The sequence below is a fragment of the Mauremys mutica genome, chromosome 17 (assembly GCF_020497125.1).
Source record: "Mauremys mutica isolate MM-2020 ecotype Southern chromosome 17, ASM2049712v1, whole genome shotgun sequence".
NCBI classification, from domain to species: domain Eukaryota; kingdom Metazoa; phylum Chordata; order Testudines; family Geoemydidae; genus Mauremys; species Mauremys mutica.
Genome location: NC_059088.1, coordinates 8,209,859 through 8,231,711, shown reverse-complemented (window position 1 = coordinate 8,231,711; position 21,853 = coordinate 8,209,859). Strand labels below are relative to the sequence as shown.

Genomic DNA, 21,853 nt, shown 5'->3' with positions numbered 1-21,853 from the left:
AGCAGCCGGGCAGAGCCCTTAGCCAAGATGCGGCTGCTTCTGGGGGGCAGCGCGCGACTGATGAACAGATTCCCGTGGGAGGAAGAGACCCTGCTATCCGGGGGAGGGGGATTGAGGGGAGCCGGGGAACCGTCCCAGCTGGAATATGGCCAGGACAGTGAAAGGCCCAATTCCCAGGAACTGGTAACACCCGCGAGGTGCTGAGTTTGTGTCTTGACCAAAAGTCGCCCTCTGGCAGCACAGCCCTGGGGCCAGCCCTGAGAGCCAGGGGAGAGCCCCCACCCTGCCCCCTTAGCTCTGCCCTGGGGCACTGGGCCAGCACCGCTCCCCTACCTGGCTTTAGTTTCAGGGCGTTCTCCAGGTACTCGTCCTCGGTGATCTCCCGCCCGTCCAGCTCCAGCTGCAGCGTGAAATCCCGCACGGCCCACACGAAGGCCGGGAAGAACCGCACGAACTCGGCCGAATCCTCCCCCTCCTGCCGGCCGCCCTTGCCTGCCGCCTTCACCTTCATGTCCCCTCGGCTGCCCCCACCCGCCGGCTTCACCTTGATGAGCTCCGTCAGCTCCGTCATGTAGCTGGGGGCCAGCTAAGGAGGAGGAGATGTGGTCCCCCCCGCAGTGGGGTCCCGCTCCCTCAGTCACCCCCCCACCCACCTGCAATGGGGCTCAGAAGGGACTGCGGGTAGGGGAGGATATTCCATCACAACACCCGGTGCCCTGGACGGGAAGGAGCGACTCTGACAGCTGGTGGCAGTAGTGGGTTGTTACCCATCACGCGGAGTGGCCACTAGAGGGGGCCGTGGTACACCCCTGCGCTGCGGGTCCCGATTTCGCTGAGGGTGAAGCGTTTGGATGGAACCACGGGTCCCTTCCCCAGGGATATGGGCCCCCCCCGGACCCCCAGGGCAGGATACTGCAGCTGTTCCATGGCCTGCTGGTCGATGGTGCCCATGCTGTTATAGACCAGGGTGCTGCTGAGCAGCACGGCCAGCACGAAGATCCACACGTCGTTCTTGGTGTCGCCCTGGAACGACACCCACCATCACCGTCCTGAGTGCGTCCCAGCTGCAGAGCTCACAGCCCATCATAGAGCACGGCGGGATCGCCACCCCATGGCACAGATGGGGAAACTGAGGCATGGGGGAGGGTGGCCAGTGGAACAGTTCCCAGTTCTCTGGAATCCCAGCCCAGGCCACATTGATTTCCCATTCTCCAACCCCGCAGAGTCACTATTTGGGGTTGGCATATTCCCCTCCCCCAACCTGTTAAATCCCCAGCTCATGGAGGCACGGGAGGGGGTGGGAGGTCCCACTGCTCCCCTCGTACTGATGAAAGTTCCTAAGCCACATGGCTGCATTTAAACTTTGGGAAAGCGACACCTCCCTGCCCCCCGGGGTCCAGCTGCAGCGGCCCCCACTGCAGGCTGGGGGTTTGCAGCTGCTCTCGGGTATTTTTCAGGTTCCATCCTCTTTTATCGCCAGTGGCGGCAACGCCGGCTCTTCCCTCTCCCTACGGCAGGGCAAAGCCAACGTAAGGCCAAGGCTGTGGGATCCTTCTCAAAGGATCCATTTTATCTGAGCCCCTCTCCAGAGCGAATGTATTTATCGTCACACCCCCTCTGGCAGGCGGGTGGGGAAACTGAGTCCAAGCTCACACCGGGGGTCTGTGGAGCAGGGATTTGAACCCGGCTCTCCCGAATGCCAGCCCTGCCCTCCATCCCTCCCTACAGCGGGGCGGGAAATTGTCACTGAAGAACATCCAATTTTTGATACTAAAACCACTGACGAAACGGGGACAGTTAAGGTGAATTTCCTGACTTGAAAAATTATTGGGAATAAAAGTTTCTGAATTGTGGAAACGGCCCAACTGGGTTTTTCAAGGCAAAACAACGTCTCGGTGTCAATGTTTTGGTAAATTTGGACCAAGTTCAAAAGAAAAAAAATGGAAAATCAAAATGAAACGTTTGAAAATGATCCATGTTTTTTGCGTGACCCAGACCCAGGGCACGTTTCCGATTTTCAAGCTCCGGCACTTTCCCCCCTGTGGCAAATTGCTGGCACTATTATGCTGGGTCTCTTTGCTTTCTCTTCTTTGGGGGAGTTCAGGGCACCATTTCTTGCCCCTGAATCAGAATATTAATTGCCCCACTAGTGCCCTAGAGGAGGGGAGTGGAGAGGGAGGGACCTGGGCCCGCCCTCTACTCCAGGTCCCAGCCCAGGGGCCCTGAGGATAGTGGTGAACCACTTGATCTGGCGGTTCCTTCCCCCGGGCTACTTCCCTCTCCTGCCCTTCAGCTTGTGGGGGGGCTTCCTGCCCTCCCTCTGCACAAGCCAGGTGCCCCTTACCTAGGGTCTTGGACTTCTTAGCCCACCACAGCACTTCTCCGAACTTTCCTCTGCTTCTCTTCAAACTGCTCTCTGCTCCGATCAAACCTTCCTGCTCTAACAACCCCTTGCAGGGAATAGGCTCCCTGCTAACACTCTCCTGCTGCCCTCTGGCCATGCTGTATCACATATCCCCCCCCTCCCACCTCCCCGCTCAACACCATGGGGTTGGGCTACTTGGGACGAGAGGCAGTGTCGTCGCGATAGGCCATCAGCGTTGCCATGTTGGCTTCCAGCCCTATGCTGGACCCGGAAATGGAAAGGCTGCAGAGAGAGGAACCATCTCGTCACTCTGGCGTTCTTCTCCTTGTTCCTGTGCATCCACTGGAGCGGGGCGTGGTCTGTCACAAGGGTAAACCACCGCCCCAGGAGATAGTAGCGGAGAGTCTCCATAGCCCATTTTATCGCCAGACATTCCTTTTCAACAACAGCGTACTTTTGTTCCCTGGGGAGGAGCTTCCGGCTGAGGTACAAGATGGGGTGCTCCTCCTCCCCTACCATCTGTGAAAGGACGGCTCCTAGCCCTACCTCTGAGGCATCTGTTTGTAGGATGAATTCCTTCTCAAAGTCTGGGGCTATGAGTACTGGATGGCAGCATAGGGCTGTCCGTAAATCTGCAAATGCTTCTTCAGTTCCATCAGTCCACTTAACTATCTTGGGGCCCCGAGCTTTTATCAGATCCGTCAATGGCCCTGCTCTTGTGGCAAAATGAGGGATGAATCTCCTGTACCCTACTATCCTTAGAAATGCTCTGACCTGCTGTTTGCGGATTGGTCGAGGCCAACCTTGTATTGCCTCCACTTTGTTCCATTGGGGTTTTACCAAACCTCTCCCTACTACATGCCCGAGGTATCTGGCCTCAGCTAGTCCTATCACGCACTTGAGAGGGTTAGCAGTGAGGCCGGCCTTCCGCAGGGTGTCCAGCACTGCTTCTACTTTTCCTAGGTGCGTTTCCCAGTCAGGGCTATGGATGACTATGTCGTCTAGATAGGCGGTAGCATACTTGGCACGGGGTCGCAGTAACTTATCCATAAGTCGTTGGAATGTTGCAGGGGCCCCATGGAGTCCGAAAGGGAGGACAGTGTATTGAAAAAGGCCATCGGGTGTAGAGAAGGCAGTCTTTTCCTTGGCATCCTTGGCCAGGGGAATTTGCCAATATCCTTTGGTCAGATCCAGAGTGGTTAAGTATCGGGCCTTGCCCAACTGATCAAGTAGCTCGTCAATGCGTGGTATCGGATAGGCATCGAATTGGGATACTTCATTCAATTTCCAGAAGTCGTTACAAAACCTCAGGGTGCCATCAGGCTTGGGGACTAGGACGATCGGGCTGGACCACTGACTGTGGGATTCTTCAGTGACCCCGAGTTCCAGCATCTTCTTCACTTCCGTCCTAATTACTTCCCTTTTAGCTTCCGGTATTCGGTATGGTCTTATCGTCACCCTTACTCCGGGGCTGGTGACAATATGATGTTGGACTAGTGTCATTCGGCCCGGTTGTGTACAGAATACGTCCTGGTTCCGGTGGATCATTTCAATGACCTCTGTTCGTTGTTCTGGGGTTAATTCAGGAGATATCTTTACCTGCCCCTGTGGGTCGTCTGTCTGAGGTGGAGCTCCTCGAATGACCAGACACGTCTCTCGGTCATGCCAGGGCTTCAGTAAGTTGACGTGGTAGATTTGCTCTGGCTTTCGGCGGTCTGGTTGTCTAACCTTATAGTTCACCTCCCCAATGGCTTCCACTATCTCATATGGTCCGTGCCATCTGGCTAGGAGTTTGCTTTCTGCTGTTGGCACTAACACCATCACCCGTTCCCCCGGCTGAAATCTCCGTACTTTTGCCTGACGGTTGTAATACATCCACTGGGACTCTTGTGCTTTTTCTAAATGTTCCCGTACTATCGGGGTTACTCAAGTTATTCGCTCTCTCATCTGTGTCATGTGCTCAATGACATTCTTTCCTGGGTTGGGTTGTTCCTCCCAATCTTCCTTGGCGATATCTAATATCCCGCGTGGGTGGCGTCCATATAGTAGTTCAAAGGGAGAAAAACCCGTGGATGCCTGGGGGACTTCCCGTATAGCGAACATTAGATACGGTAGAAGGGTATCCCAGTCTTTTCCATCCTGTGCTACCACCTTCCGGATCATACTTTTAAGGGTACGATTAAATCGCTCGACCAGTCCATCTGTTTGTGGATGGTAGACTGAGGTCCGTATGGCCTGGATGCGGAGCAGGGCACATAAGTCTTTCATTAGTTTTGACATGAACGGGATTCCTTGGTCTGTCAGGATCTCCTTAGGGATGCCCACTCTGGCGAATACCTGTAGTAGTTCCTTTGCTATTGCCTTGGATGTGGGGTTTCTTAAAGGAATGGCCTCTGGATACCACGTGGCATAGTCAAGGATGACTAGTACGTTTCGGTGGTCCCGTGCCGATTTTTCTAATGGGCCCACTATGTCCATGGCTATCCTCTCGAAAGGGATGTCAATAATAGGCAAAGGTACTAATGGGGCCGCAAGTGAGGTCGGGGGCTATGCAACTGGCATTCAGGGCAGGAGGCACAATGACGCTGGACTTCTGCTCGTATCCCTGGCCAATAAAACCTCCTTAGGATTCTATCCAGTGTCTTGTCTACCCCTAGATGTCCCCCAAATAGATGGCTGTGAGCTAACTCTAGTACTGCCCTTATGTGTTTCCGTGGGACTAAGAGTTGCTCTACTTCTTCCCCTCGTATTTGCTCTATTCTGTACAAAAGATCGTGTTTGAGCACATAATGTGGCCTTGGGCCTTTGATCTTTCCTTCCACAGGCACACCATTCACTTCCACTACCTCCTCCCTCACGTTTGCATATAACGGATCATCGGCCTGGTCCTGCCCAAAAGTCTCACGTGCAGCACCCAACTGACCTAATTCTAGGGGGCCTATTTCTACTCTTCCCCCCGGGGTGCTCCCACTTGGGCTAGGAACCGCCTCCGAGTCTTCCCTGGCCTGAATTATCTCCTGGCCTCCTGAGCGGGTTCGCCTACCCACAAGGGAAGTTTTTTGATTCTCTGCTAGAATCCGGGTCCGTAATCTTTTATCTGCCCTTCGTTCTCACCTAGACTTTCGGGGTTTCCCAGGGGATGAGAATAACCCTGGAGCAAATTCGGCAAACATTGGGGTGAGGCTATCTGTAGTTGCCTCTATCTCAGCCTGGGGGTTGCTACCCTCCCCTGGCTCTATTGGGGTAAGTAAGCTCTCAAACCCGGGGAAGTCTCTACCAATTAAAACAGGGTAGGGAAGCTTGGGGACCACCCCTGCAGAAACCCTGGTAGTATTCCCCTGGATCTCAATCCGTACGAGAATTGTAGGGTAAAAATTCACGGTGCCATGTATGCACGTTACCCCTGTGTTTTTGGCCCGGGTTAGTTGGTCTGTTCCCACCAGCTTCCCTGAGACCAGCGTGACAGCACTCCCAGAATCTATTAATGCTATGGTCTTTATACCATTCATTTTTACTGGTCTGGTATATCCATGTGAGGTCATTGTGACCCCTACCAGGCCGATTAGGCCACATTGCTCCCCGTAATCCCCCAGATTACACTGCATAGGTTCTTCATTGTTGGGCCAATGCCAGGTGCCCCAGAGGGAGTGAACCTAACAGGCAATGATCAAGTGATCTCTCTCCTGCCATCCATCTCCATCCTCTGATGAACACAGGCTAGGGACACCATTCTTACCCATCCTGGCTAGTAGCCATTTATGGACTTAGCCACCATGAATTTATCCAGTCCCCTTTTAAACATTGTTATAGTCCTAGCCTTCACAACCTCCTCAGGCAAGGAGTTCCACAAGTTGACTGTGCGCTGCGTGAAGAACTTCCTTTTATTTGTTTTAAACCTGCTGCCTATTAATTTCATTTGGTGACCCCTAGTTCTTGTATTATGGGAATAAGTAAATAACTTTTCCTTATCCACTTTCTCAACATCACTCATGATTTTATAGACCTCTATCATGTCCCCCCTTAGTCTTCTCTTTTCCAAACTGAAGAGTCCTAGCCTCTTCCTCGTATGGGACCCTCTCTAAACCCCTAATCATTTTAGTTGCCCTTTTCTGAACCTTTTCTAGTGCTAGAATATCTTTTTTGAGGTGAGGAGACCACATCTGTACACAGTATTTGAGATGTGGGTGTGTGACGTTATTGATATAAATTGGGACCATATAGAACATGGATTGCAACCAAGGTCCTGCAGTGGCACCAAATCTTAGATAAAGGGGGTCATCTAAGGTGTCTAAGACCAGATTATGGGTTGCTGGTTATAATTATGCTGTCTATATGTCTGTATCATTTTTAGTTGAAGTTATTAATGTTGGCTCTATGCTGTCTGTATTTCAAGTTTGTGCTGTGCTTCTGGGGGAAGCCTCCCAGACAAGCTGGTGTTAGCTCTGCTTAGCCTGTTTGATGGCCCATTAAGGACCATCAGCTACACAATTGACCCATGGAGAGAAGGCAGACACGCCTTGTGACTCAGCAAGGTATGCAGAGACTTGTCCATGTGACTGCAGACTCCATTTTGCTGTGATTTTCCACAAGAGGTTCTTACACCTGGAAGAGCCTATATAAGGCTGATGCTTCATCTCCATCTTGTCTTCAATCCTGCTTCTTACCTCTGGAGGGACTTTGCTACAAACTGAAGCTCTACACAAGGGACTGAGGACCCATCCCAGTGGGGGATGTTCCAGAGACTTGATTTGAACCTGCAGTCTATGCCATCACTGCTGCAAGCCTGAACTAAGAACTTTGCCATTACTGTATGTAATTGATTCCATTTAACCAATTCTACCTCTCTTCTCTACCTTTTTCCCTTTGTAAATAAACCTTTAGATTTTAGATTCTAAAGGGTTGGCAACAGCGTGATTTGTGGGTAAGATCTGATGTGTATATTGACCTGGGTCTGGGGCTTGGTCCTTTGGGATCGAGGGAACCTTTTTCTTTTATTGGGGGTTGGTTTTCATAACCATTCATCCCCAGGACGAGTGCACTGGTGGTGATACTGGGAGACTGGAGTGTCTAAGGAAATTGCTTGTGTGACTTGTGGTTAGCCAGTGGGGTGAGACCAAAGTCCTTTTTGTCTGGCTGGTTTGGTTTGCCTTAGAGGTGGAAAAACCCCAGCCTAGGGCTGTGACTGCCCTGTTTAAGCAATTGGTCCTGATTTGGCACTCTCAGTGGGGTCCCGCCAGAACTGCATCGTCACAGGGCGTACCATGGATTTATATAAGGGCAATAATATATTCTCAGTCTTATTCTCTATCCCCTTTTTAATGATTCCTAACATCCTGTTTGCTTTTTTGACCGCCTCTGCACACTGCGTGGACATCTTCAGAGAACTATCCACGATAACTCCAAGATCTTTTTCCTGACTCGTTGTAGCTAAATTAGCCCCCATCATGTTGTATGTATAGTTGGGGTTATTTTTTCCAATGTGCATTACTTTACATTTATCCACATTCAATTTCATTTGCCATTTTGTTGCCCAATCACTTAGTTTTGTGAGATCTTTTTGAAGTTCTTCACAATCTGCTTTGGTCTTAACTATCTTGAGCAGTTTAGTATCATCTGCAAACTTTGCCACCTCACTGTTTACCCCTTTCTCCAGATCATTTATGAATAAATTGAATAGGATTGGTCCAAGGACTGACCCTTGGGGAACACCACTAGTTACCCCTCTCCATTCTGAGAATTTACCATTAATTCCTACCCTTTGTTCCTTGTCCTTTAACCAGTTCTCAATCCATGAAAGGACCTTCCCTTTTATCCCATGACAGCTTAATTTATGTAAGAGCCTTTCCGGTTGTCACTCTCTGCCTGGGGCTATTTAGCCGCCCCACCCCCCTTCCCAAACCCCCAGGTCCCTTCCTGGCCTCGAGCCATTCCTCGGTGTCTTTCCTCCCGGTTACAGTTCTCCTATAGTTCTCGACAGTCCGGGGCCTTGGGTTTGGGGTTGGCTTCCTGGATTGCCGTGTCTCCCCGCCTGGGGTCTGGACCAGTTCGCGGGCTGCCAGCTGTCTTTCCACGAGGGAGACCAACTCATCATAGGTGGAGGGGTCATTCTGGCCCAACCCAAGCCCGAAGACCTGGTGGTAGCCCCCTCATATATTGGTCCAATACCAGGACCTCCATCATCTTCTCAGAGCTGAGGGCCTCAGGGCGCAGCCATTTCTGGATCAGGTGGATCAGGTCAAACAATTGTGATCAGGGTGTCTTGTCCTCTGTAAACCCCCATTCATGGAACCTCTGGGCTCGCAATGCCGTCGTTACTCCGAACCTGGCCAGGATCTCTGCCTTCAGCTGGGGAAAATCTGCTGCGGCCTCTGCAGCCATATCATAGTAGATCTTCTGGGCTTCCCCACACAGGAATGGGGCAAGGATACCAGACCATTGATCTCGGGGCCAGGCCTCCCGCAGGGCTGCTCTTTCAAAAGCCAGGAGGTGTGCCTCCACATCATCCTCCCGTGTCATTTTCTGTAGGCAATGGCTGGGCCGTATGGTCCAGGTCCCTTCACAGTTGCGATTCTGCTCCATAAGGGCCTTCATTTGGTTCACCAGGTCTTTCAGCAGGGCTCGGTCCTGGGCAGCCTGACTCATCAACAAATGATTGGTCTCCTGCTGCATTCTAGTCGCCTCCTGTTGGGCGGTTGCTTGGACCCAGGTAGCCTCCTGCTGGGCCGTGGTGGCTTGTATAAGGGCCTTGACCACGTCGTCCATCTTAAGGATGGAAGGGTTTTGCCTAACCCTGGACTATGTCCCCAGCGTGCAGATCCCACTCCTGACACCACGTGTGGCAAATGGCTGGCACTATTATGCTGGGTCTCGCGCTTTCTCTTATTTGGGGCGGGGGGGGGAGTTCAGGGCACCATTTCTTGCCCCTGAATCGGAATATTAATTGCCCCACTAGTGTCTTTGAGGAGGGGAGTGGAGAGGGAGGGACCTGGGCCCGCCCTCTACTCCAGGTCCCAGCCCAGGGGCCCTGAGGATAGTGGTGAACCACTTGATCTGGCGGTTCCTTCCCCCGGGCTACTTCCCTCTCCTGCCCTTCAGCTTGTGGGGGGGCTTCCTGCCCTCCCTCTGCACAAGCCAGGTGCCCCTTACCTAGGGTCTTGGACTTCTTAGCCCACCACAGCACTTCTCCGAACTTTCCTCTGCTTCTCTTCAAACTGCTCTCTGCTCCGATCAAACCTTCCTGCTCTAACAACCCCTTGCAGGGAATAAGGCTCCCTGCTAACACTCTCCTGCTGCCCTCTGGCCATGCTGTATCACACCCCATTTTGACAATTCAGAACATGAAACATTTTAAACGTCTCAACAGCTCGTCCTGGGCGGGAGAAGCGTTTCCAGCCCCACCCCGGCCTCCCTTCCCAGCCCCGCCACGGCATCCCCAGCCCTCCGGACATTGGCACTGCCCCCTGAGAGGGCGCTGGCTCCGCCTCGGACGCTGCCTCCCTCTCCTGCAGGGGGTTTGCTAGGAGTGTCTGTGTGCAGAGGGGCAGGGAGCTCCTTAAATACCCCATCCCCTTTCCCAGCATGCCTTGCCCTGAACTACAACTCCCAGCAGCCCCTGCATGCCAAGGGGCGTTCCATCCTGCCAAGCTGATTGGCTGATTCTCATAGGCTGCCCCCCCACACCTGCCACTCACCTTCTCCATGTCGCCCAGCCCCTCGGTGTCCAGCAGCACCAGGGTGTGGCCGGCCCGGCGTGGGTGGGGCAGGCACCACATCCAGATGCCCTTGGTGTGCGACCGGATGGTGTAGCTCAGCGAGAACCCTGGGGAGAGAGGGGCGGAGCTGGGACAGACGCAGAGCGAGGGGACCCAGGAGTCCTGCCCCCCAACCACTAGGCCCCACTCCCCTCCCAGTGCCAGGGAGAGAACCCAGGAGTCCTGACTCCCAGCACCCGCCCCCATCCTCTGACCCACTAGACCCCACTCCCCTCCCAGCGCCAGGGAGAGAACCCAGGAGTCCTGGCGCCCGGGGGCCGGGCTCACGTCTCTCACCCGTTCTCTTGCTGGCCAGTCGGTTCATGAGGTAGGACTTGCCGGTGCGGTACAGCCCGGCGATGGCCACCACCACCACGGGCTGGGAGATTTCCGCCAGCACCTGCAGCGCCTCCTGCTGCACCCGCAGCTCCCCCGCCGGGCTGTTCTCCACCAGGCAGATGGGGGCCGGCATGGGGATCTCCATCGCGCTGGGGGGGCGGCCTGCGGGACACAGAGCGGGGAGGGTCAGCACGGGGGGGGAATGAGACACAGAGCCGGGCCCCCCAAACTGTGGGAGACCCTTCCCCCGCCCCGTGCAGCGTACGGACCCCAGCGTCGCCCGCTGCAGCCCACCCCGGGGCAGACAAGCCCTGGCGCTCCTGGGCATCGCTGCAGACCCCCAGCCGGTGCCCCCGGGGCTGTGGCGGCGATTTGAAGGGCCGAAGGCTCCTGGCCACTGCAGCAGCAGGCGGGAGCCCCGGCCCTTTAAAATCGCCAGGCCCAGGGGCAGCTGCCCCTTTTCCTCGCCCACGATGGGTTGGGTTTGCGTCCTGGCCGCATCGACCCACTTTCACCTCCGCTCGTTAGTCCCTGGACGCAGGACCCGGCGCTTCGCCCGGTGAAATCTCGCCTGTTTCTGTGACTCCAGTTCACAGGGTCGCCCAGGTCCCTGGGTGGGATATTCCGGTCCTGCCCCGCCCTGCCAATGCCTCCCCCCGGACCAGCCGCAACCCCCCCCTCCCCCCACAAGGGCTGTAATGAACCCGGTAAATCCGGCTGGTCCCAGAGGGAGCTGTGATGGGCTCCGCTAGCGACTCCCCAGCCTGGCAGTTCCCCGGTCGGGGTGACCCGCTGTTGTCCCCCCTTCAGCCACTTCCGTGCCCCCCTTCCCGGTCTCCTAGTAACCCCCGTCTCCTCCCAGGTGAGGGACAGTCTGGGGGGCCTGGGCCAAACGCCTCCTGGCCCCGGGGAGACTCGAGCCACCGCGTGTCCTGTGGGTCCCCTCCCGGACAGACACTGGGCCTGCTCCGCCCCCTGCAGCCCACGCGTGAACCGGCCCCACTCCGCGTGAACCGGCCCCTGGCTCCGCGTAACGCCCGGCGCGCCCAGACCCGGCCCAGGGGCGCAGCCGGGAGCAGCTCCCGGCCCCTCGCTCCGGCTGCCCGAGGAGCCCCCTATCCCCCCCCCAAACTCCACCCAGGCCAGCCCGGCTCGACTGGGACCAGCCCCCCGTGGGCAGCTCCCGCGCCCCGGCGAGGCCCCAGGCGCCCGCTGCCCCGCCCGGCCCGGCTGCCCCTGCCCTGACCCCCTGGATCCGAGCCCCCGGGGGCCGCCCAGGGGAGCAGCCGGGACGGGACCCACCTGCCCGGGCAGCGGGGTCCGCTCGGGGTCCGCGGTCTCCCACCCGCGGCGCTGGGTAGCTCTGAGCCGAGCCAGGAAACGGAGCGAGTCCGATGGAAACCGAAAGCAGCGGGTGGGGCCGGTTTCACCGCTTTGATTCAGGGACCCGGGATCCAGCCCGACCCCCTGGCGGCGCTGCCCCTCGCCCACCCCGGGACCGGCCCCACAGCACCGGCTACAGCCTCCAGGTGCCCCCCCGCCCCGCACTGCGGGGGGGCGAACCCCCCATCTCAGCCAATCTGACCCGGGGAAACCCCCTGCTCTGGGTCCCCTCCCTTCCCAGAGGCGTGGAGAGAACCCAGGAGTCCTGGCTCCCAGCCCCCCCCCCCCGCTCTAACCACCAGCCCCCACTCCCCTCCCAAAGCCGGGAGAGAACCCAGGAGTCCTGACTCCCAGCCCCCTTGCTCTAACCCACCAGCCCCCACTCCCCTCCCCCCTCCCAAAGCCAGGAGAGAACCCAGGAGTCCTGGCTCCCAGCCCACCTCCACAACCCTCACAGTAAGGGCTGGCCCCAATGCAGTCCTCAGGGGCTCCAGGCTGCAGGGAGCAGGGCAGGGGGTCAGTAGGGGGCGCTGGGCAGCAGGGAGCGGGGTGAGGGATCTGTAGTATGCGCCAGGCGGCAGGGAGCGGGTTGGGGGGAGGGAAACTGAGGCGGGGGGGTGAGGCAGTGCCTGTAGCTGAGCTTGGACCCAGCACCCATGCCCAGCACACTCTGCCCTCTAAGCAAGGGGGCAGCAGGAGGCTTTGCAGCAAGGCCGCCTGCTAGATGCACTTCAGACCACTGTGCTGTGTGTCATGGCCCCTGTACTACCAGCATCTGCCTCTGCGCCTGGAGAGCCGGTGTGGCAAACCCGGGGTTACACCCCCCAGGATGGAGAGGCAGGCCCCAGGGGCTCCGGTCGGCCCCACCAGCTGTGTGGCTGCAGGATCAGCCGGAGTCACCAGCTCGGAGAGACTCAACCCTCTGCCCCCACCCCCACCCCCGGGTTTCCCGGAATCAGCCTCCTGCTAGGAAAGGCTCCGGCTGCTTTCGGTTTCCACCTGACTCTGCCACACGCGGCTCATTGGCCTGGACAGTCTGAAAACATCCGTTCCACGTGCAGCCGCAGCCTGAACAGGAACCGGCCGGGAGGGGCCGGCGGCGCGGGGGCGATAATCGGACTCACTCACATGCTGCTGGCCGGGGGCCGCCCGGGCCACCCCGTGAGCTCTGCGGGCAGCTGTGGGCGCCCAGCTCCAAAAAGATCCGTGAGAACTGGAGGAGGGGCCGAGAGGGGCCATAACACTATTCGGAGGTGGGAGCCGGCTCCCCCCGGGGAGAGCTTGAAAAGACGGGGGCCGGTCAGCTTGGCAAAGAGACACCTGGGGGGGGTGACTGAGGTCTCTACAATTGTCACGGATTCACAGATCGGGCCCACGCGTGGCCCCGTGCGGTCCGTGGGGGGGGGGGCCCTTCCAGTGCGACAGCCCCTCTCGGGGGGGCCACTCTCTCCTGGGGTCAGGCCCCTCCACCTCCCGGAGCTGCACCTCTCGGAGCCTCAGCACGTCTGTCTCTGCCGTGGGCCCCCCAGGGAGTCCCCTCGCTCTGGGCCCCCTGGGGCCTCCTCACCCCCAAGGGGACGATCCCCCCCCCCCACCCTGTTCTCTAGCCCGGAGCGACTCTCCCCCAGCGTAACACAGGAGGTTTATTGAGGGTTGAACCCAGCACAGGAAACTCTCCGGCCTCAGGCCTGGCTCCCTCAGCCCAGCACATCCCAGTCCCCCTGCAGCCAGGGGGGCTCTGCCTGCTCCCCCCTCCAGCCCCGAGCCCCCCTGCTCCCAGCTGGGCCTCCAATATCCCCGGCCCCAGGCCCCTCTGTCCATTGGCTTCTCTCCTGGGAAACTGGGTTGTAAACAGGCAGGCCTGGGTCTCCTCTGCTCTCAGCCCCCCTCTGGCCCCTCTGGCTGGAGCTGGCTGGTCAGGTCACCGGGGTCCTCTCCCCACAGCCCATTGTCCTCCCACTGGCCAGAACCGGCTGCGACTCCTGAGCCGGGTCTCCGGGTCCCCAGGTCCTGCCGGCTCTGGGCAGGGCGACCCAGCCCCGGAGCCGAGCCAGGGGAACCCGCCCGCCGCGCTCCAGAGCGCCTGAGCGGGAGGGAACCGCCGAGCTCGCTCCGCCGGCTGCGCTAGGGCTCGCGGGGCCCCGTGCCCGGGTGTTGAGACGTGCAACTGCTCCAGTCCTGATCCGCGGCCTCCCACGCACCGCGCCTGATGCTGGGACCCACGTGAATTTACCAGCTGGAAAACGGGCCGAACCCGACCCTTCCCCTTTCTCCCCGGGGCTCCGGCTGCCGGCCGCCTTCCGCCAGGAGCTCCCGGCGGCTCAGCTCCATCCCCGGTAGGTTTGGTTCAAGGACGAGAGGAATGAGAGAGTCGCGCTGCCCCCACCCCCGATGCCTCTGGGGCAGCTGGCACAGGAGGTGAATGCAGATCACCGGGGGGGGGACCCCCATCCCTGCAGTCTGACGGGCGGCGGCCTCGCCCCGGGAGAGGCTCTGCTGGGGACGGGACTGGGGCTCTCTCACTCGAGCCTCTAAAAGCCCTGCTCCAGCTCGACCACCAGCTATGGGAGCAGACCCCAGCTGTACCCAGGAGTCAGCCCGCCGCTCCCCCCACTCCCTGAGCTCTCGGGCCCCCGGAGGCCCTTGTACCGCCCGGCAGGGTGGAGCCCTGGGAGCTGGGAGCATTTACACGGTCACAGGGGCACAAAGGGGAGTCGGAGCCGTTTGCTGCAGATCCCGTGTGAACACCACGTGTGGCGATAGCACCAGCCGCTCCGCACCGGCTAAACAAGGGTTTCGTCCTCGCAGCCCCGAGCGGCGGGGGAAACTGAGGCACTGGACTGTGACGTGACTAGCCCCAAGTCACACAGGACGACAGTACAGGAGATGGGGATAGAGCCCAGGCATCCTGGATCCCCGTCCCCACCGCTCTAACCACCAGACCCCACTCCCCTCCCCGAGCCCACTCTGTCCTGGGCTGATGGGGGGAGGGGGGCCTTGTGGACCAGGAAGTCACTGAAGGGAGAAATCACCTGCGGTCGCCACCCCCCATCACAGCCTGCCACCCCCCAGGCCTCAGGAGTCGGAGGCGGGGGTGACTCTGCCAAGCTGCCTCCCCAGCCCATCCTCCGCCTTCCCCGGAGCCAGGAGGTCCCATCAGCTCTGTGTCCTTGGGGAACCGGGGGCTGTACCCAGCCCGTCTGACTCATGAAGGACACCCCCCCCCCCAGCCTCTGCTTGAACCAAACCCCACCAGCAAAAGGCCTTGCAGAGAGCAGTGACGGGGGGGGAGACACACCTGGACCCCGGGGACAAGGGGACGGGATTAAGGGACCTCCCCAGCCTGATCTACATCAAAGATGGGACAAGGAGGCATCTCCCTTAGCTACAGACTGGAGACCAGAGACTCCCAGGCAGGAGCCGCACTGAACTCTGGGAGCAGAGAGGCAGGGAAGCAGTGCATGATGGGGGATCTCTGCGCCAGACGTCAATGAACCCGCCTGCACCCCCCAGCCCAGCAGTTATCAGACCAGGTCTAGTTATAAATCCTTTATTGGGATCCAAACTAGTGAGGCTGCGTAACTGCCCTGTGAGCTCCCTGGCAGGCACATGGCCCATGGCCAGGAATGAGCAGCTCCCACCTGCAGCCTGAACAAAACAACTCTGGTATCTCCACTGTCTACCCATAAACAAAGCGAGTGTCTCCCTTCAACCCGTGTCCTTTCCCTCCAAACCCCTGAGCCGGGCTCCGGGAAGTGCTCTGAGGCCTGGACCCAAACTCTGCATCAGTGCCAGGGGGACTGCACCTTCTCCTGACCGATCGTGCTGGGGGCTCGGCCTGGCTCAGCTACCGCGATCACCGGGACCCCCGACCGATTCCAGCTTCACGGAGCGGTGAGAACCCAGCTCTCGCTCGTCGCTCGGTGCAGCTTCTGGCCCTGACTCGTGGGAGCAGGGACAGGTTTCCAAACCTGACTTTTATCAGCAACTCTAAGTTAGAGTTAATATCAGAACCGTTCGCTTTGCTTGGCTCCCTCATTACCTGGCAATAAATTATTTTCATGATTCAGCTGGTTGCTTCTCTCGCGCTCTCCCCTCCTTGTGGGTGTTTTTTGGTTTCCTCCTCAGACCTAAGCTAAAGCTCCCTGCAGCGCCCAAAACTCCTGTGGGGTTTGCTCCTCAAGGGGGTTACTGCCAGAACTGGGAACGGGAACGTGGGGCCAGGGACGTGCTGAACCTGGGGCATAGAAGGGGTCAGCTTGGGAGTGCTGATGAACCCGGTCCTCTCAGAGGGGGGTGGGTGTGTGGGTGTGTGTCACAGCCGCCCAGAGGGGGGGGGCAAGTGGGGCAATTTCCCCAGGCCCCCAGGAGAATACAGTTTTCTATAGCATTGCAACTTTTTCTTATGGAAGGGGCCCCCCAAATTGCTGTGCCCCAGGCCCCCGAATCCTCTGGGCAGCCCTGCTCTGTCTGGTTCTGGGGCTGGAGGGACGCAGCCCTGGGAACAGCTCCATGGGGAGGGCCCTTGCAGCAGGGAGCAGCCCAGCTCCATACGAGAACACCCGTGACACAAGCAGCACATTGGCAGAATGACAGAACCCCCCCCAGAAGAGTAACCCGAATAAATGAGCCTACCCCAAAGTAACAAGCCAATCTGGTAACATAGCAGAGACCCTACAATAACACGCCTGGGCACACGCCAGGGCCAGGGTTTACAAGAGACCCTACAATAACACAGCACTGCATGTAGCACCAGCAGGGTTACAAGAGACCCTACAATAACACACCAGGGCATGCACCAGCAGCAGCAGCAGCAGATTACATAAGCAGGGCCCTACCAACTTCACAGCCCTGAAACACAAGTCCCGGACCGTGCAATAGCGCTGATCTCCCCCGTGCTACTGGGCACGCCCAGCTGGGGGGCTCCTGCTGCAATTCCCGCATTGGCTGGGGTGGGACAGGACTTCTTCCCCTGCGTGGCCACTCTCGGGGAAGATCAGACCCACCTCCAGGTGCCCCTGGCTCGGGACCCCCAGGCTTACAGCACTGCCAGCAAATTTCAGATGTAAACAGCTAAAAACGTGAAACTGACCAATTTTAAAAGCCTCTGGCTGTGATCAAAACGGCCTGTGAATTTGGTAGGGCCCAATACCTAAGAGACCCCACAGTAGCACTCCAGGGCAAGCAGCAGGTGCAGTGTTTATGAGAGACCCTACAATAATACACCAGCGTGTACAGCTTTCCAGTATCAAATCTCAGTAAACAACAAGCATCACTCAGTGCGAAGTCACCCGCAAACGGACCAGGACCCTAGTGGTTGGCTCTGGCCAGCACCCCCACGTCTCAGACAGGCTGGTGGGAGGGGAGCCAGCCCAGCCCTGCTCCCCGAGGCCTCTGGGTCTCTGTTCTCAGCAGACGACGCAGCGGGAACGCGGGGGCCGGCTCATCTCTTTCCTCAGGTTCTGCATCTGCTGCTGCAACTGCGCCACCTCCCCATGGAGCCCCTCGCGCAGCAGCCGCTCCTGCTCCTGGGGGACAGAGCCGAGGGTTAGTGCCACCGACACAGAGCTGTGGGCTCTGGAGCGGGGGGCCAGGGGTCCTGGCTCCCACCTCCCCTCCCCGTTCTAACCACCAGACCCCACCCCGCCCCCCTCCCAGAGCCAGGAGACAACCCAGGAGTCCTGGCTCCCAGCCCCCCCGGCTCTAACCCACCAGACTCCGCTGACTCCTGCCCAAGCCAGTGAGAGAACCCAGGAGTCCTGGGCTCCCAGCCCCCCCGCTCTAACCCACCAGACTCCGCTGACTCCTGCCCAAGCCAGTGAGAGAACCCAGGAGTCCTGGCTCCCAGCCCCAGTTAATACTATTCTGCCAATTCACCATGATCCCTTTCTCTGGCACCAGCTGGTATTTCTCTAACCACTAGACCCCATTCAGCTCCCAGAGCTGGGGATAGAACGAGGGGGCTCCCACCCCCCTGCTCCAGGCAGCCCAGCTCCCCGGGGTCCCGGGGCAGGTACCTGCAGTTTCAGGGCCAGCGCTGTCTCCTGCTCGGCCAGCAGCTGCCTCCTGTCCTGCTCCATCTTGGCCGTCAGCTGCTGGACGTGCTCCTGGTGGCTGCGCTCCTGGTCCTGCAGCAGCTGCTCCGTCCTGGCCTGCATCTCCTGGCTCAGCTGGGCCTCCTGCTCGGCCGCCTCGGCCCGCGCCCGCTCCACTGGGGTGTGTGGGGGGCACATGGTCAGGCCCAGGGGCTCGGGGTGCAGAGCCCTGGCCTGGGTCACTGGGGCATCGGTGCCCAGGAGTCACCAGATCTATGGAGCCAGAGCCCTGGCCTGGGGTCACCGCATCCATGGGGCACTGGATGTATGGAGCCCTGGGATCACCGGATCTATGGGTCACTGGGCCTGGGAGGTCACAGAGCCTGTACCCTGAGGCACCGGATCTATGGGACTGCAGAGCCCTGGTATCTGTGGGGTCCAGGAGTCCCAGGATCTATGGGGCTGGGAGGGCCAGGGGTCACTGGGTCTATGGGGCCACGGTGTTCAGGGGGGTGAGTCTGTGGCCAAGAGATCCCCAGATCCATGGGGCCGTGGGGGTCACAGAACTATAAGCCCCAGCTCTGGAGTCACCTTCAATCTCCCTCTGTTTGTCCGTGAGGCTCTGGTCCGTCTGCAGGACGGCCTGGGCCACCGTCTCCTTGGACTTCAGAAACTGCTGCAGCACCTCGGCCGCCTGGGGGCACAGGGGAGAAAGGGGGTGAGCTGGGGCCCTCAGCCCCCCCACCTGCCCCCATCCCCTGCACAGCCCCTCCCGACTGCCCCCCTGCACCTGCCTTCCCACACATTGAGGGGACCACAGACCCTCCCCCCTGCACCTGCCCCCCCACAGGACGAACCTGGACCACAAACCCACAGTGGGATCCAGCGATGCCATTGGTACCTCCCCACCCAGGACACCCGCGGGCTGTGTGTGCAGCTCAGAGCTACAGCCAGAGACAGAACCCAGGAGTTCTGGCTCCCAGCCCCCCCCCCCCCGCTCTAACCAGCAGCCCCCACTCCCCTCCCAGAGCCAGGGAGAAAACCCAGGAGTCCTGGCTCCCAGCCCCAATTAATGCTATTCAGCCAATTCACCATGATCCCTTTCTCTGGCACCAGCTGGTAATTCTCCACCATCTCCCGCTGGTCGTCCAGGAGGCGCTGGTAGCCCCCGGGCTCCGAGTAGCTCCCCTCGCAGACCCGCTCCTCCAGCTCCTGCGACAGCTCCAAGAGCGCGGCCGTGCACCGGTCCGACGACGCCTGCTCGTTCCGGCGGCAGAGCTCAGCGCGCTTGGAGTCCAGCTCGTCCTGCGGAGAGAGGGGACATCGGAGGAGAAAGTCCCTGTGCCCCATTCCCTGCCCCAGAGAGCCGGCCAGGTCCCTGCCCTGGGGCCAGCGCCCTCAACACGGGAAAGGCCTCGTGCCCCATTCCCTGGTACCTTCAGCTGGCGCTGGTATTGCTGCTCCTCGTCCTTGAAGGCGCGCGCCATGAACGCCCACAGCGCCTCCCGCTCGCACTGGGCGTGCAGCTCCAGCAGCTCCTGCACGCTCTCCGTGGGCAGCGCCGCCCGCCACCCCAGCTGCTCCTCGTAGGCAGCCACGGCCTCCCCCACCGCCGCCGAGTTCTCGATCTGCGCCAGGGCCAGCACCGCGCTCTCCATGCAGGGCACCGCCCCGCTGCGGATGGCGTCCACGTAGGTCACCGCCAGGTTCCCCAGCACTGCCGGAGGGGGCAGGGTCAGTGCCAGGGGGCCCAGCACGGCCGGAGGGGGGCAGGGTCAGCGCCAGGGGGCCCAGCACGGCCGGAGGGGGGCAGGGTCAGCGCCAGGGGGCCCAGCGCGGCCGGAGGGGCAGGGGCAGCGCCAGGGGCCCAGCGCGGCCGGAGGGGCAGGGTCAGCGCCAGGGGGCCCAGCGCGGCCGGAGGGGCAGGGTCAGCGCTAGGGAGCCCAGCGCGGCCGGAGGGGGGGCAGGGTCAGCGCCAAGGGGCCCAACACGGCCGGAGGGGCAGGGTCAGCGCCAGGTTCCCCAGCGCGGCCGGAGGGGCAGGGTCAGCGCCAGGGGGCCCAGCACAGCCGGAGGGGGGGCAGGGTCAGCGCCAGGGGGCCCAACACGGCCGGAGGGGCAGGGTCAGCGCCAGGTTCCCCAGCACGGCCTGAGGGGCAGGGGCAGCGCCAGGTTCCCCAGCGCGGCCGGAGGGGCAGGGGCAGCGCCAGGGGGCAGGGTCAGCACCAGGGGGCCCAGCACTGCCGGAGGGGCAGGGGCAGCGCCAAAGGGGCCAGCGCGGCCGGAGGGGGGCAGAGTCAGTGCCGGGGGGCCCAGCGCAGTGGAGGGGGGGCAGGGGTGGGGGGCAGGGTCAGCGCCGGGGGGCCCAGCGCGGCCAGAGGGGGGCAGGGGCAGCCTCCCTCCACCCAGCCCCTCCCCCAGCCTGCCCATTCTGGCCCTGGACCCCCCCGCCCTGGCCAGCAGCCCCGGCCTGACCTGACCCCGCAGCACATGCACGGAGCCTGGGACGTGCCCCCATCCCTCCTCCTGCACTGGGATCCCCTGTCCCCAGCCCCGCTCAGAACGTGCCCCATTGCCTATCCCCTGCCCCTGTGACACACCCCAATCCCCACCCCCACCCCTCCGCGACGCCCCCCAATCCCTGTCCCCTCAGCCTCCCAGGATGCACCCCAATCCCCGTCCCCCGCCCCCAGGACACCCCCCCCTGAGGGCTGCGCCCCGATCCCCCCCCACGGGCCGCGCCCCGCTCCCCACTCACAGGTGCCCGTCACCGCGTGGCCGCCCGGGAGGGTTTTGGTGCCCGCGTGCTGGTGGACGTGGCTGCAGAAGCGCTGCGCCTGCTGCAGGAAGTCGGGGCTCAGTGCTGCCTCGGGGAGCTGGTCCAGCCGGGCCAGGTCGCGGCGCGGGGCCGGGCGGTCGAACACGAAGCACTTGCGGGAGGGGAAGTACTGGCGCAGGTACTTCTTGGGCAGATCCAGCTTCTCGGGCTGGCCTGGGAGAGACCCCCAGGGTCACAGCCAGCCTGGTACCCCCAGCCCCCCCCTCAGACCCACAGCCCATCTACCCTGGTATCTCGCCCCCTCCCTGCCTCCCAGATCAGCCCCCCGGCCCACCTAGCCCGGTCCCCACCCACGGTCGGCACCTTGTCTGCGCTTCAGGGCGTTCTCCAGGTACGCGTCCTCGGTGATCTCCCGCCCGTCCAGCTCCAGCTGCAGCGTGAAATCCCGCACGGCCCACACGAAGGCCGGGAAGAACCGCACGAACTCGGCCGAATCCTCCCCCTCCTGCCGGCCGCCCTCGCCTGCCGCCTTCACCTTGATGCGCTCCGTCAGCTCCGTCACGTAGCTGGGGGTTGGCTAAGGAACCGGAGATGCAGCCCCCTCTGCCAGGGTGTCCCTGAGCCCAGCGCCCGCTGCCCCAGGAACGGCACCCAACGGTGAACATAAGAAAGGCCGTACCGGGTCAGACCAAAGGTCCATCTAGCCCAGTATCTGTCTACCAACAGGGGCCAATGCCAGGTGCCCCAGAGGGAGTGAACCTAACAGGCAATGATCAAGTGATCTCTCTCCTGCCATCCATCTCCATCCTCTGACGAACAGAGGCCAGGGACACCATTCTTACCCATCCTGGCTAATAGCCATTTATGGACTTAGCCACCATGAATTTATCCAGTCCCCTTTTAAACATTGTTATAGTCCAGCCTTCACAACCTCCTCAGGTAAGGAGTTCCACAAGTTGACTGTGCGCTGCGTGAAGAAGAACTTCCTTTTATTTGTTTTAAACCTGCTGCCTATTAATTTCATTTGGTGACCCCTAGTTCTTGTATTACAGGAACAAGTAAATAACTTTTCCTTATCCACTTTCTCAACATCACTCATGATTTTATATACCTCTATCATGTCCCCCCTTAGTCTTCTCTTTTCCAAACTGAAGAGTCCTAGCCTCTTTCATCTTTCCTCATATGGGACCCTCTCTAAACC

At 60.1% G+C, this 21,853-nt stretch overlaps 1 protein-coding gene across 6 annotated transcripts in view; it reads right to left on the bottom strand.

Annotated features, from left to right (window-relative positions):
* The window catches only part of LOC123351454 (guanylate-binding protein 1-like), a 292,158-nt gene that overhangs the window by 247,667 nt on the left and 22,638 nt on the right, over positions 1-21,853 (bottom strand). For 3 of the 6 annotated variants that reach the window (XM_044990801.1, XM_044990804.1, XM_044990806.1), the window contains exons 12-18: positions 21,016-21,218; positions 20,632-20,865; positions 19,310-19,590; positions 18,966-19,178; positions 18,465-18,567; positions 17,856-18,049; positions 10,414-10,617 (exon numbers count right to left, since the gene is read on the bottom strand). In XM_044990801.1, the coding sequence (XP_044846736.1) occupies positions 10,438-10,617; positions 17,856-18,049; positions 18,465-18,567; positions 18,966-19,178; positions 19,310-19,590; positions 20,632-20,865; positions 21,016-21,218 (1,408 nt within the window). In that variant the 3' untranslated portion in view covers positions 10,414-10,437. Of the gene's footprint in view, positions 1-333; positions 576-913; positions 1,024-10,056; positions 10,185-10,413; positions 10,618-15,317; positions 17,367-17,855; positions 18,050-18,464; positions 18,568-18,965; positions 19,179-19,309; positions 19,591-20,631; positions 20,866-21,015; positions 21,219-21,853 lie in introns of those variants that run through there. The other 3 variants (XM_044990803.1, XM_044990805.1, XM_044990811.1) reach the window with 3 other exon arrangements.